The sequence below is a fragment of the Pygocentrus nattereri genome, chromosome 5 (assembly GCF_015220715.1).
Source record: "Pygocentrus nattereri isolate fPygNat1 chromosome 5, fPygNat1.pri, whole genome shotgun sequence".
Taxonomy (NCBI): Eukaryota; Metazoa; Chordata; class Actinopteri; order Characiformes; family Serrasalmidae; genus Pygocentrus; species Pygocentrus nattereri.
Window position 1 is genome coordinate 13,079,210 of NC_051215.1, and position 15,551 is coordinate 13,094,760.

The 15,551-nt window shown below is 43.4% G+C and overlaps 1 protein-coding gene across 1 annotated transcript in view; it reads left to right on the plus strand.

The window, feature by feature from the left end:
* Positions 1 to 1,058: 1,058 nt before the first annotated feature.
* LOC108416418 (hydroperoxide isomerase ALOXE3-like) overlaps positions 1,059 to 15,551 on the plus strand; it is a 22,364-nt gene continuing 7,871 nt past the window's right edge. The window contains exon 1 of the mRNA XM_037538496.1: positions 1,059 to 1,253. Within this exon, the coding sequence (XP_037394393.1) occupies positions 1,059 to 1,253 (195 nt within the window). The remainder of the gene's footprint in view (positions 1,254 to 15,551) is intronic.

The following is a 15,551-nucleotide window of genomic DNA, read 5'->3' on the forward strand; positions in this document are numbered from 1 at the left end:
AAGTCTTAAAGTGTTTATTACTCACTTTTCCAATTAATAATGCAAATAGTAAATCTTCATATTAAAGGAATCCAATTATTTGCTAATACAGGCCATAATAAAGAAAGCTATGTATATCCTGATATACTTAATATACATTTTTTTGCCAAAGTTAACCAAAAGCACATCATTAAAAAGCTTCAGTCACAAGACTGCAGGAAATAATAGCAGGAATAACTCACTCTCTCCAAACACTGGAAAGGACATGACCCTCCGGTCCCCCCTTAAATCTTTTTATTTAGGCTGAACCAAGTTTAACTTAGATCTTCAGAAGCACTCCTGTCTTAACTGCTAGCAGGTCACATGTCATTTTCATTGATCTGTATTAATCTTAACTCACGCTGTATGTAATCATCCATTAACAAAAACCAGCATGCACTGCTCATTCATACAAGGTGTACATCTAATGTTCATGACTTTTATTGGCATACATTTTTAAATACTGACATCATCTGTCTATTAAAACAAGAGTGAGGACCACTGAGGACCACAGGATTTCAGGTCTTTCAGGTTTTACTGGTTTGTAATTTACAATATACATAATGTCAAGAAAACATGAAGTTGGGTTGTGTAAACATTGCCCTGCATCACTTATACATGAAGAATTCACATACTGAAATTATGCACCAGCAAAGCATATATTTTATACATTTACAATAGTACAATGGAAACAGGTTGTCTCTCAGGTAGCGCTTAAGTGCCCTGATGAAGCACATAATGCTCTCGTTGGGTAGTTTAAGGCTTTAAAAAGGCAGTCTTAAGAGCATATGTGACCATTCCGTTCTTCTGTATTTGAGCGTTGAGGTCAACTGGAAATTGAAGAGTGGTGACGTAGAAAAATTGACACATTGTTCTTGTTCAGAATTAGTTTTTCCCAATTTAGTTTTGCTATATTCACAATTTGATCTGGTTACTGTAGGCATGGAGCACTACTGTAGCATGCACTGGCAGCCTGGGCAGGAGGCTGGAGGAAACGCACCAGAGCCTCAAGGGAACTGCCAGGGAAAGCATGTCCCTCAATGTGGGCGGCTGCAGCTACTTGTGAAGAGTCTGTGCAGATGTTGCTGTTAGAGCCTCCTCAGGTTGTGCTCTTCCTGACACGCTCCTCTCCTCAGGCTGATGTGGTCCAGTGCCAGCTCACAGGTCCGACCTCTCCTCCGCTCACCCTTCAGTATCACCTGGAAAAGTGCACATCAATCAGTTCCAAGCAGCAAGTAACAACACGGTCACTTAAACATCTTGAAAAGTAGGGGTGGGCAGTATGATATTTATGGTTATCGTGGTAAATTATGTAACCGTCATATGCTAAAGTTTGAACATTCTGGTCAAATTACATTTTGTTGTTTGAAAGACATCCTCTAACATAATCTCTACAAAAACAAAAAACACTGAAGATGGCAATTTAATGCAAATTTTAGTACACAATTTCTATTTATTTGCCCAGATTAAGATATTAAAAACACAAAAAAAAACTAAAAAAAAACATACATTTTGCACCAGCCACTTTGTATGTGATCGAGGTTATCTTAGGTAATTTAGGGAAATTACAAGGTTTTTGTATCCCATACTAACCGGTGAAGTCCCTTACAAATTCCCTATAAAAACCTGGTAAAACTCTGGTAAAACTAATCCAGCTCAAATAGGGCTATGGAAGGGTTTTGCTCAGCAGACTTAATACTATGGACAATGGCAGTTTTGTCACTCAAACAATATCGCCTCCCCAGAGGTACTAAGCCATCTTAAAAAGGGCTATAAACTTGATAGTTATCTTTTATTGTGGCACTACTGGTCCGGTTTTGTCTGCTCTAAGTTACCAGTGTATCATGACATACCCTAGAACATGAATATTTCTTAACATATCATGATATTTACTGCTGTATCAGCCACCTTTGCTGAAAAGCATCTTCTTGCATTCTGTACACAAGTCTCTCACTTACAGCTCATTAAAGACAAATTGGACAAATTCTCAGGAAAATGCAGATTCTAATTATTCCATTTTTATTCCAGATTTTTTTCTTATTTGAATTTGAGGAAAAGTTATGTGTACACTCCATTTTTGCAAAAAAGAAAAAAAACATCCTAATTTTTTACCTTTTTCTGACAACAAAACAATCATAAAAATGTCAGACATGCAGCCTGAAAGAGATTGCAGACTGAATGTAAATGAGTATACCATAATTAATTATAGGATTCCTCAGTTTCATATAACTGTGAAATGAAATTGTTTCTTTGTCTCAGAAGATCTAAAAATTTCATTAGATGTCGAGTTTCACAGCAACATGTGAAGAAATCTGCACAGCTGTCACTTCATATCACTGAGAATGACGCATAGCAAAGACCGATGGCTTCATTATGCGGTTATGATCTCAAAGTCATTCCGATGGTTTCATTGATTCTCATAACAGGATCACCAGCCCTCCTCCTGATCTCCTTTTCCTGCAGAGTTCATTACAAAATCGCCATTCACTAAAGCTGCATTTACACAAAAAATATCACTATGTACCTCATGTAGTTGTACGTGACAGATGGAAGCAGATGAGAGCTTACTCAGTAACTTAAATTAATGTCACATCAAAATTTTGTAGCTAACCAGCATAACTAGCTTTTTCATACATTGGTTTCCTGCAGGTCTTGCCACTGTCCATCTTCACATAATTCACATGAAAACTGCAAAAACACTTCAAAAAAATATTTCAGCCAAAAATAATAAGGTGACTAACAGATTTTTAGAATCATTTTGCCAACTGTTTTGCACACTGTGGAATTAGACCTCCACAAAGTGAAACACCCACATGCATGCACACTAGTGAACACACACACTAGGGGGCAGTGAGCACACTTGCCCAGAGCAGTGGACAGCCCTATCCACAGCACATGGGGAGCAATTGGAGGTTAGGTGCCTTGCTCAAGGGCACTTCAGTCATGGATTGTCAGCCAAGGGGTTCGAACCGGCGACCTTCATAGGGTTCACGGTCATAGGGCTGGTTCCCTAACCTCCAGCCCACAACTGCCCCTACAATGGTGAATAACCGGTAAATAAGAGCTCATGTGCGTAACCCTCTACTGCACACAGTGGTGAGATCTGGCTTGTGACTGGCTGAAACCATTCCACTGCCCTGCAATGTTGCTTCTAGGCAACAAATATACGTTGGCAACTTCTTGTAACAATATATATATATATATATATATATATATATATATATATATATATATGATACTGAATTTTTAAAAAGATGTTTAAAAGTGCCCATTATTTAATTTCATATAACCAAATAGAGTTCTGGCCTCTAGATGCTTAAGAGGCATGGCAATCAGCGAGGAAGATGGCAGTGTGCACCAGGAAAAGGGACTGTTATTCATGTTATTGTTTGTCAGTTAAATGTGTGAAGTATGTATTTATTGCATTGCTCAGTATCAGAGAGTTGGTTTAGTATGTGTGAGTTAGTGTGGGTTTTAGTTGTGGTGAATCATGGCCTCACCATTAGTGATGCACTACTGGTGTTTTGATTGGCTGTTTTGATAACTTATTTCACAAAGTTGTGATGGTGGCCACTGTTATGTTTCACCCTGTAAAGTCGGCCTAAGGCTTGCTGTCATCTACATTTCTTCAGGACTTAGACTAGTCTTCAATGCAGCATGCACAAACTAAACCTGCTGCGTTTGATTAATGATCACAGGGGGCTTGAAGAAACAACCAGCCAGTGAAGAAGACCAGGTCTTCAACCTCTGACCAAATACTTAAGCCTGTCAACAGTAGATTTTAAGACAACCCTTTCCAGAATTGACCCATGGAAGGCTTCCTACCTTGAAAACATAACTGGCCAGGTGCATATTTCAATGAGCCAGGCAGTTGTAACTGAGTGCCTCAATGAAACTACAATCATTAGCATTGCTGTCTGGCATGGAAACTGCTCTGTCTCAGACAGGAAAACACAGCAGCAGGTAGAGAAAGAATGAAACCACAAAAGACAGTGAGACTCTTAAAAAATACTGAGTTTTTACAACTTACAAATCATGATCTTTTCAACTCTGCCCTTCTTTTAGCTGATTTACATGCATGTGCTTCCAGCAATAACACATAGCACCTGTGTAGCACAGTTATAGTGTGTTCTCTTTTTCAGATACTGTGGAAGCTGGTTGAGCAGGCTTGATGAAACAACCAGTCATTGAAGAAGACTACCTCTTCCACCCCCGACCCAATACTTGGGTCTTTCTATGGTAGATGAGTTCATTTTATTTATTGTTTTTACTTTTTAAGTAGCACAGAATACAAACATGGTATGGTTATACTGAGGGGCTCTTTAACCAACATCAATCCGCCTGGCGGGTTCTCTCCACAATGCTTGGTGTGGCAGGTCCTCAAAAAGGGCAAACACATCAGTTTATCAATGAGTCTAAAACAAGTGAGTTTTTTGATCAAGCACTTGTGTTCATGGATTGCTCTTGTATTGCCTCTTGAATGTTAGGTTGGATCCATGTGTTGACATCTGCACATTTTCACGTTCACACTTTATATCATTTTCTCAACTCTGATTCTTTACATACAACCATAATGAGATGAAATATCTGTGCACAAATGTTTTAAAAATAAATGCTCATGCAGCATTTTTCAGAATTTAGGTGTATTAATAGTTTGCTAGAGTAACAGCCTCAACTCTTCTGAGACAACTTTACTTTAGATGTTGGAACATTGCTATGAGCATTTGACTGCATTAGTGAAATCAGGTACTTATTTTGAATGATTTGTTCTGCATAACACATCACTCATCCCAAAGGCATGGTGGTCCATCACTCCAGACAACACAGTTTCACTGCCCCACAGCTCAATCCTGGGGGGTTTACACCCCACTAGTCAGCGTATGGCACTGGACGTATTGACCTTTGGCTTCTGAACATGTGCAGCTGCTCTAGTCTGTCCCATTCATACATATAGTGTACTTTCATATGCACCCCAGAGACGTGAGGCTTGACTCAGACTTGTATCTCAGAGACACAGACTCGTACCTTAGGAATTTAAGACTCAAGCTTGATTCCAGACTTGACTCAGACTCACACCTCAGAGACTCAAGACTCAACTTGGACTCGCATCACAGAAACTTGACTCGAACAAGCATCCCAGAGACTTGAATCTCAACTTGGACTTGCACCTCAGAAACTTGATTCAGATTTGCACCTCAGAGACTCAAGATTCTATTTGGACTCGCACCTCAGAGACTTGAAACTTACACCCCAGAGAGAGTCTCGACTCTGTTTCATATGCAAAAGACTTGAAACTCAATTTGGACTTGCACCTTAGAGACTCGACTCAGACTCACATTTCAGAAACTTAACTCAGACTTGCACCTCAGAGACTCAAGACCTGACTTGTACTCACAACCAAGAGGCTACAAACTCTGACACACACCTCAGAGACTTGTATTCTTTTTCAGTTACTATACTCTCCTGCATCCAGCTGCTTGATATAAGACATACGTTTTACTTTGTGCACACAAGAAACTTTCTACACATTGTTTGCTCTCTGACAGTTTATAGTTTACATTGTAGAAAAATACATCAACGACAGTGGTGCTAAACACTGTACACCTTAACTTAGTAGAATTCACTAATTTGGATACTTTTGGGCATATAGTGTACTTTATACATATAGTGTACTTATAGTGTATAATGGACATAGACTTGGGCAGTCGGCTGGAGGTTAGGGAACCAGCCCTGGTTGCCGGTTTGATCCCCTTGTTGGGTTAAGTGCAGAGATCCAACTGAGACTTGCACCCCAGAGACTTGTTTCCATCATGCATCTCAGAGACTCAAGACTCAAGTCAAATTCACACCTCAGAGACTCAAGGCTTTTGTCTTTGTATTTTTCCTTTATGTCATTATTATTATTATTTAAAATTTGTTAAATCTGCCATTTGAATCCTATTCTCAATGGACTCTAATTCTAAGCTTGGTAATAGAATGCAGGTATCCCTGCTATTCCCTGATGCTACTAGAAGCGTTGGTTATGCTGTGATTGTCTAAGGTAGTCCAGAAATTTCCTCTTAGACCAGAGAGGCATTTGTGAAAGCAAGCCACGTCTTCTGTGTCATCCTTTTAACCCTGTTTTTTAGGTGAGCACTGTGTTAAAAATACACTAAAATTCTCATGAACTAGTTAGTACAGCATACGGGTACATATATTAATACATTTGTGACAACTTGCATGCACTGAGTGGAGGTTTAGTAGGTTATAGAAATGTAGAGGTGCGGATTCTAAGTTGTAAAAATGTTTTAGTTTTAGTTACTTGTGTTTTAGCTAAGCTTCTAGTTAAACTCTGTGAAGAACGAGTTGAAACGAGTTTGAGAGAGTTCTTTAATTTTATTTTGACGATATGAATGAGTATTAAGATGTGTTTGCGTGTAGGAGACATTCTAAGAGATTTGATAGCGGCAGTTATTAGTTGGCACTTTGAATATGTTTTTCTTTTTTAGTTCAGCGTACCACAGTTATTACTAATGTTAAGTGAGCATTGTCTGTATTTCTGTCTTTGGTACATAATATGTAAGGTTATAGACTACATATGCAAGCTTTAGCCATTCTTTTAGCACATATACGTCCTGTGGTAATTTAAGAATATTATTTCCTTCAAACCTAAAATATGTGAATTGAGGATGCTGTATTCATCTGCTGGACAAAGATGCCTAAATGGGACTGTAGTATTCAGTGGAGTCTCCCTCTGACAGGGACATGTTCACCCTATATTAATAAATGTGAGAAATCAAGCTAAATATATATATATGTTTTGTACTGAACTGTGATGTTTGCTGAGCAAAGAACAAAAGAAAAACAGGCAGAGATATTTTTATTAACAGAATTGTTTAAATAAACTAAGACCAGAGAGGCATTCGTGAAAGCACTCCACGTCTTCTGTCTCATCCTTTCAACCGTTTTACTGGGGCAAAATCTGTCCCATGGGTCCCAAGCCTGGGACATGTAACCCACCTCCTAAACCTGACTCACATTCACGCCCCAGCAACTACAGGCTTGACTGACTCACACATCAGAGACTTGAGACTCAACTCGGACTTGCACCTCTGAGACTTGAGACTGGACTCACATGTCAGACACTCAAGACATGATTCAGTCCCACATCTCAAAAACGTAGACTTGACTCACACCTCAGAGACTTCAGATTCAGTTGCGACTTGCATTCCAGAGACTTAACTCGAGCATGCACTTCAGATACTCAAGACTTGAGTTGAATTCACACCTCCAAGACTCACCGCTAAACAACTTGAGACTTGACTCTGACTCACACCTCAAAGAATCAAGACTTGACCCAGACTCGTGCCTAAGAGACTTGAGACTGACTCACACCATCATACTCTTATTCTTTTTTTTTCTGGTATTCTTTTTTTTTCAGCTACTCCACTCTACCCACTGCATCCAGCTACTTGACATGAGACACACATTTTGCTTCATACACAAGTCATTTGTGCTCCAACAGTTTATAATTTACACTGTTGAAAAAGACATCCACAGCCATTGGTGCTAAAGACTGTGTATAATACTAGTCTTTTATAATGTGCACTATTTATCATCTATATTTGTTGTATTTCTTGTTTTTTTGTGCTATTTTCACCTTATATGCTGTCTTGTGGTCTGTCTGTGTTCTGTAGGATCTGTATTTCATTCCTTATTTAGCACATGGCTGTGAATGCAGTGTATCCTGACTTGACATGATTCATTTTGTGGAGAGCTTTAAGCTTGCGAGGGACAGGTGCAATATAAATAAAGCATTTTTTAATGTTAAGGTTATTATTGTTGTATGCACCTTACACAGTATCGGGATGCAGTTGCAAATGACAACAGGGTAGGACTGCAACAATCACCATGATGGCACCATGCTAAGCACCACGCATAGGTAAGCTGCTCATCTGTCTTTTAAATTAATTAATTAATTAGTGTACTGCACAAGCAGATGGATGTGAAATGATGTGGCACAGTGGCATGACAAGCATATCTTTACTTAGTTGGATATCAAAACTGCCATCTAATTATGGCTAACGTGACTTGTTTGTCATCCTATGCCATTCTCTATTGGTTGGTTTTTAGGTGTGTCATAGCAACAGTCACATTCAAATTTCAATAGGTATTCAAATTAAAAATTTCCATATGTATTAAGGGCTTTCTTTGGTTGCAGTCAAGTGAGCAATTCACATTAAGAAAATCCACTGAATCAGTTGCCTGCTGTGCGTTATCCATTTGTTAGTTTGTTTCTATAATAGAAACGTGCTAAAGGAGAAAGTCCACCAGTTCAAGGTTTGAAAGAAGCATTTCAATTAGCCTGGATCTTGCATTTTGACAGGTAAGGAAATCCAGCAAGAAACAACACTAAAGTATATATTTTTTGTTACATGTGTATTTACATGTATGTTTATGTGCATGTGTGCATGTTAAGAGTCTACAGTAGATATTTAGGTGCAGATTGTGGGGGTTTGGCTATGTTCATTACAAGCGTCATTTTCTGACTTTTCACTCAGATCCGATCTCTTTAACATTATGGTTCACACTCATTCAGGAAATTTCCTCGTCTGTCATTAACGTGAACACAACATTTAACATCTCAAACTTGTTTGTCTTGGGCTATGATTACATTACCAGACTGAAGTGGCACAAATCCGTTTTTTTTTTACCTTATTATGATATAAGTGTGATGTTTTCAGAGCTGTGTAGTTCAACTGGGCTGGAGCAGACTAGACTGAACCGAAGCTTTTGCACCTTTGGTTTGTCTCAACAGCAAACAGAGCTGAGCTCCAGTGATGTTATTTGATGAAAATGTAAACCACTTTTTTTTTTTGGCTTACAAATCTTTGTGAAACCCATTTAACTGTTTGTAGTATGGTGGAATGCTTAGGGGTTTCACATTTACACATTAAAGTGAACATGGCCATTAATGAGGGACACGCCCACTTTGTGGTGGGTGGAATGTGGGTAGGCGGCGTACTGATTTCCGGGGACAGATAAAAGGGGAGCACACCCAGGTGAGTTCACTTCCTGCTTTGTTAATCGCAGGGATCGTGCGGATTGTTTGTTGCTGCTGAAAGAACTCAGTTCGGTAAGTTTGTATATGGTTGTTAACTGTTAGCAGGATGCTGGTGGTGATGGCTTGAAGTCTGCAGAGTGTAATTTCAGACTATTTTTCATTCCTAGTGTATGTGTGTTAGCAGGGGTAGCCAACCAGGTGAGAATCAGAGAAGTGCGCTTAGCAGACTCGGCTAACGTGTTTGGGTATCAACCGTGGCCTAAGTGGTGCTGCTGGTCTACCGTTGTCTGCATATGTATTAGCTTTGGAGCAAGTATGCTGAGCAAGCAATCGTAGTGGTGTCAGTAGTGCCTGTTACCTGGAGTGGGATCGCAGCTGGGGTGCTTGCGGGCCACTGTTTCTTCCCTCCACTGAGTTTGTTTTTATTATTGTGTGCCTTGCAAATGGTAAGTGTTTCTTGTATCTATTTTTATGGATTGTAGTTTTTTGTTTAGGATGTAGTATTGGGATTGAGGTTTTTAGGTATTACCACTGCTATTTATGGAGCTTTGTAATAGCATATCCCAGGTCATTTGTTCATGGTTGCACCCTGGATTGTGTCTACTTTTATTCTTTTCTTTGATTTGTGGTCAAGGGGTGGGCTGCCCCGGTGCTCTGGCTGTGCCATCTTTGGGTGTTTTATTTGTTGTGTAGTATTGCTGTGGGTGATCTTTATTTGGTGAGCGTGGGTTTGTATGGTCATTGGTCGTTGACTGGGGGTACTTTTGGGCGAAGAGCACCGTGGGATTTGGGCACCTCCTTGGCCACACTTATTTGGGGCCTGTGCTATGCTAACTAGTCTTGGTAATTAGCCTGAATCCCATACAGTTATCAATAGTAACTACAGTCTTTAAGACTCTTTGTTCTTAATGTTTTTTTAATAATTGTAAAATAAAATGTACTGCAATGATATATTCTGATTGATACAGGTGTATTATTGGCTGGCTCTAGACACTCTTTTGGTTGAGTGGCCTGTGAGAGGGGTCCCCTTCCCCATAATATAGGGGTGGTGTGGTCGAAGCTCTATTTCGTTTAGGTGTCTGCATAAGTACAAGGTGGGGTGCTTTTATTGTATTGATATTGCACCCAGTACCAGTGGGGGTAGTACGGCCACATATTCAATATAATAAACCATGCTGAGAAATGACTTAACCTCACCTCAGTGAGGGATCAGTCCCTCATTGGCATCTGGCAACAGGAAGTGGCAAACTCCACCATCCGGAAATGGCACATACGCCACCTAGCAAAATGATCAATAACTGGCGATGAGTGGCACTTGCTGCTTACGCTGCTTGGTAGTGGCACAGCCACACAATGCCATGTGTCACTCAAAAACGGCACGTATTAACAGCTCCTGTGAGCAAAGCAGTGACTTTGGACAGCGGCTACTCAACTCTGCTAACTAGCAGCCCATCAAAGCACCACCATTGGCCATCAGAACCTGGGAAAAGGGATGGAGGATTGTCGATTTGAAGACTTTGTACAGGTAATGTATTGCTTTATTGGTTCACAGGTTTATGTTGGGTGGACAATTCGAAGCAAAATGAGTCACTTTAGCCAAAGGCCATGCACCAATAGCAGTAATACTAGCTTGAATATAGGCCCTTTGCATGCTTTTGCATGCCCTCGGCTGACGGTCCACCTTAAGTTAAAAAAATGCACTTTGCATTTTACCTAGTTTGCATAGTTTTGTCAATGTTTTAATTTTTTAAAAATATAATTGTTAAAAACCTCTCCATGGATCACCACCTTATCGTGGTGGAGGGGTTTGCGTGCTTGAATGATCCTAGGAGCTATGTTGTCTGGAGCAAAAGCTCCTGGTAGGGTCTCCCATGGCAAACTGGTCCTAGGTGACAGGTCAGACAAAGTGTGATCCATAATAACCCCTATGAAAAGACAAGAACAGGTTTTGTGTAACCTGCCCTGAACAGGCTTACCGGGTCCCACCCTGGAGCCAGGCCTGGGGGAGGGGCTCGCCAGCGAGCATCTGGTGGCCGGGCATTTACTCATGTTGCCCGGCTGGGCCCAGCCCGAAGGAGTTACATGAGTCCCCCCTCCCATCGACCCACCACCAATGGGAGGGGCAGTAGTAGGGGTTCGGTGCTTTGTGGATCGGGCAGTGTCCGAAGGCGTGGGCCTTGGCGCTCTAATCCTCGGTTGCTGAAACTGGCTTTTGGAACTTGGAACGTTACCTCACTGGTGGGGAAGGAGCCCGAGTTGGTGCGCGAGGTTGAGAGACACCGGCTAGATATAGTCGGGCTCACCTCAACACACAGCTTGGGCTCTGGGTCCAATCTCCTTGAGAGGGGCTGGACTTTATTCTTTTCTGGAGTTGCCCATGGTGAGAGGCGGCGGGCATGTGTGGGCTTTCTCATAGCCCCTCGACTCGGTGCCTGTATGTTGGGGTTTTCTCCGGTGGATGAGAGGGTAGCTTCCCTATGCCTTCGGGTTGGGGAACGGGTCCTGACTGCTGTCTGTGCTTATGCACCGAACAGCAGTTCAGAGTACCCAGCCTTCTTAGAGTCCTTGGAAAGGGTGCTTGAAAGTGCTCCTCCTTGAGACTCTATTGTCCTACTGGGGGACTTTAACGCTCACGTGGGCAATGACAGTGAGACCTGGAGGGGTGTGATTGGGAGGAATGGCCTCTCTGATCTGAACCAGAGTGGTGTTCAGTTTTTGGACTTCTGTGCAAACCACAGTTTGTCCAGCATGAACACCATGTTTGAACACAAGGATGTCCATAAGTGCACATGGCACCAGGACACCCTAGGCCGCAGTTCAATGATCGACTTTGTAGTCGTGTCATCGGACTTGCGGCCATGTGTTTTGGACACTTGGGTAAAGGGAGGAGCTGAGCTGTCAACTGATCACCAGCTGGTGGTGAGTTGGTTCAGGTGGTGGGGGAAGATGCCGGTCAGACCAGGCAAGCCCAAACGTATAGTGAGGGTTTGCTGGGAACGTCTGGCAGAAGAACCTGTCAGATTGATCTTCAACTCACACCTCCTTCAGAACTTTGACCAGATATCGGGGGAGGTGGGGGACATTGACTCAGAATGACCATGTTCTGTTCCTCCATTGTTGAAGCGGCTGACTGTAGCTGTGGCCGTGAGGTAGTTGGTGCCTGTCGGGGCGGTAATCCTCGAACCCAGTGGTGGACACCCCAGGTGAGAGATGCCATCAAGCTGAAGGAGTCCTACTGGGCATGGTTGGCCTGTGGGACACCAGAGGCAGCTGGCAGGTATCGACAGGCCAAGCGCTCTGCGGCTTCAGTCGTCGCCAAGGCAAAAACCTGTGTATGGGAGGAGTTTGGAAAGTGACTAAGTCGGCTCCGAAAAGATTCTGGCAAACCGTCAGGCGACTCAGAAGGGGAAAGCAGTGTGCCACTAGCATTGTATATAGTGGAGATGGTGTGCTGCTGACTTCGACTGAAGACGTCATTGGGCGGTGGAAGGAATAGCTACTTTGAGGACCTTCTCAATCCCTCTGACACGTTCTCCAGTGAGGAGGCAGAGTCTGGGGACATGGGAATAGGCTTGTCCATTACTGAGGCCGAAGTCGCTAAGGTAGTTAAGAAGCTCCTTGGTGGCAAGGCTCCAGGGGTGGATGAGATCCGCCCTGAGTTCCTCAAGGCTCTGGATGTTGTGGGGCTGTCTTGGCTGACACACCTTTTCAACATTGCGTGGACATCGGGGATGGTGCCACTGGATTGGCAGACTGGGGTGGTGGTGCCTCTTTTTAAAAAAGGGCACCGGAGGGTGTGTTCCAACTACAGGGGAATCACACTCCTCAGCCTCCCTGGTAAGGTCTATGCAGGGGTACTGGAGAAGCGAGTCTGGCTTATAGTTGAACTTCGGATCCAGGAGGAGAAGTGCGGGTTCCGTCCTGGTCGTGGAACACTGGACCAACTCTTCACCCTCTCCAAGATTCTGGAGGGTTCATGGGAGTTTGCCCAACCAGTCCACATGTGCTTTGTGGATCTGGAGAAGGCATTCGACTGTGTTCCCCGGGGTATTCTGTGGGAGGTGCTTCGGGAGTACAGGGTACATGGCTCTTTGCTACGAGCCATTCAGGCCCTGTACAAACAAAGCAGGAGTTTGGTTCGCATGGCCGGCAGTAAGTCAGACTCGTTCCCAGTGAGAGTTGGACTCCGTCAGGGCTGCCCTTTGTCACCGATTCTATTCATAATTTTTATGGATAGAATTTCTAGGCGCAGTCAGGGGATGGAGGGTGTCTGGTTTGGTGACCTCAGGGTCACATCGCTGCTGTTTGCAGATGATGTGGTCCTATTGGGGACATCAGGCCACGAATTTCAGCTTTCGCTGGATCGGTTTGCAGCCGAGTGCGAAGCGGCCGGGATGAGAATCAGTACCTCCAAATCCGAGACCATGGTTCTCAGGCGGAAAAGGGTGGAGAGCCCTCTCTGGGTCGGGGATAGGCTCTTGTCTCAAGTGGAGGAGTTCAAGTATCTCAGGGTCTTGTTCACGAGTGATGGTATAAGGGAGCGGGAGATTGACAGGCGGATTGGTGCTGGGTCAGCAGTGATGCGGGCTCTTTACCGGTCTGTTGTGGTAAAGAAAGAGCTAAGCCATAAGGCAAGGCTCTCGATTTACCGGTCGATCTACGTTCCCACCCTCACCTATGGTCATGAGCTTTGGGTAATGACTGAAAGAATAAGATCGCGAATACAAGCGGCCGAAATGAGTTTCCTCCGTAGGGTGTCTGGACTCTCCCTTAGAGATAGGGTGAGAAGTTCGTTCATCCGGGAGGGACTCGGAGTAGAGCCGCTGCTTCTTCACATCGAGAGGAGTCAGCTGAGGTAGTTCGGGCATCTAGTAAGGATGCCTCCTGGAAGCCTCCCTCGGGATGTGTCACAGGCAAGTCCACCTGGGAGGAGACCCCGGGGAAGACCCAGGACACGCTGGCGTGACTATATCGCCCAGCTGGCCTGGGAGCGCCTCGGAATCCCCCTTGGAGAGCTAGTGGAAGTGGCTGGGGAAAGGGAGGTCTGGGCCTCATTGCTTAGGATGCTGCCCCCGCCACCCGAATCCCGGAGAAGCGGAAGATAATGGATGGATAATTGTTAAAAATGAATACTTTGGTGTTTGGTTAGTGCCACACCTGAGCAGCAGGTGCCAATGGTTAGTGCCACTTAGGAGCAGCTGGTGTCCCTGGCATTTGATTAGTGCAACTCTTGAGCCAAACATTTGCAGCTAGCTAGCTACACTATGTTAAATTACACAATACTAAATTACAAGCTAGGTAGCTAAATTAATGGTTTCCTTATTTTTATGGATTTTATGCAAATTAGTTAAATATAAACCATCAAGTACTGAATAGTGGACAAAATTAAATGCCCTTTGTGTATCATGCATATTACTCAAAATATCACTAACAGGAAATGGTATCACAGTATACTGATATAGATGATATCACCCAGCACTATGCTAAATGTTAAAGTACTGAACCCATTTACATCAAAGTCCAAAAGCAGTCTGTCCACTATAATGGAAATCATTTTTGGACTGGCAGTATGACAAAGTGTGAACTGTACTATAGCAGGTGAAATACTGAGTCCTCCCAGTTTGAAGCCCCAACCAAGTCAAATCGACCATATAATCAGCGAGCGACTGAGAGCGCTTTCTCTCTGGTGGAGAAAGTGGACCAGCTAGAGGTGCGCATCCGGGGTTTAAGGGATAGACAGCAAAAGTAAGTGTCAGCAGCTTCGGTGCCTTAGGGAGAGTTAGCACCCCTCGACTCCGGTCGTTGGAGCCCTTACAGCGGGGCGAATGGGTGATGACTCGGCAGTCTAGCCAGAAAGCTAAGGCTAATGCTAACGCTGAGGCCAAAGTTAGCCCACTGGGAACACCATGCTTCTCCGATTCGCGTGTCAAACAGGTTTGCTCAGTGAAACACCCACTTGGAGCCTGTTAAAATTACTCTGGTTATAGGAGACTCGATTGTCCGACATGTGAAATTAGCTACTCCTTTAGGGGTGCCAGCAGTAACATTTAGATGTTTATCGGGAGCCAGAGCGCCAGACTTTAAGGTGGCAACCTTAGACTGTTAGCTGATGAGATATCCGAGGATAGTCGTACATGTAGGGGCCAATGATCTTCATCTGCGGCAGTCTCAGATAACTAAGGGTAAGATTAGAGAGGTGATTAAACAGGCCCAGATGATGTCCAATGCTGTAACTTGCTCTGCCCTCATCCCAATGCGGCAGGCGCGGAAGCCTACAGCAGGCTTTCGGCATTAAAACTGCTGAATGTCCAAGAGGTGTTCTGAAAATCAAGTGGGCTTTTATAGACAATGGTTACGTTTTGAGGGCAAGCCTGGTCTTATAGGTAGGGATGGTGTCCACCCCATATGGGAGCGTGCTGCCTTTCTTTCTTGCAGCATAGCTCAGTCTTTTAGTTAGTCGGCAGTGTAGTGTAAACAGCTGCTGACAGTC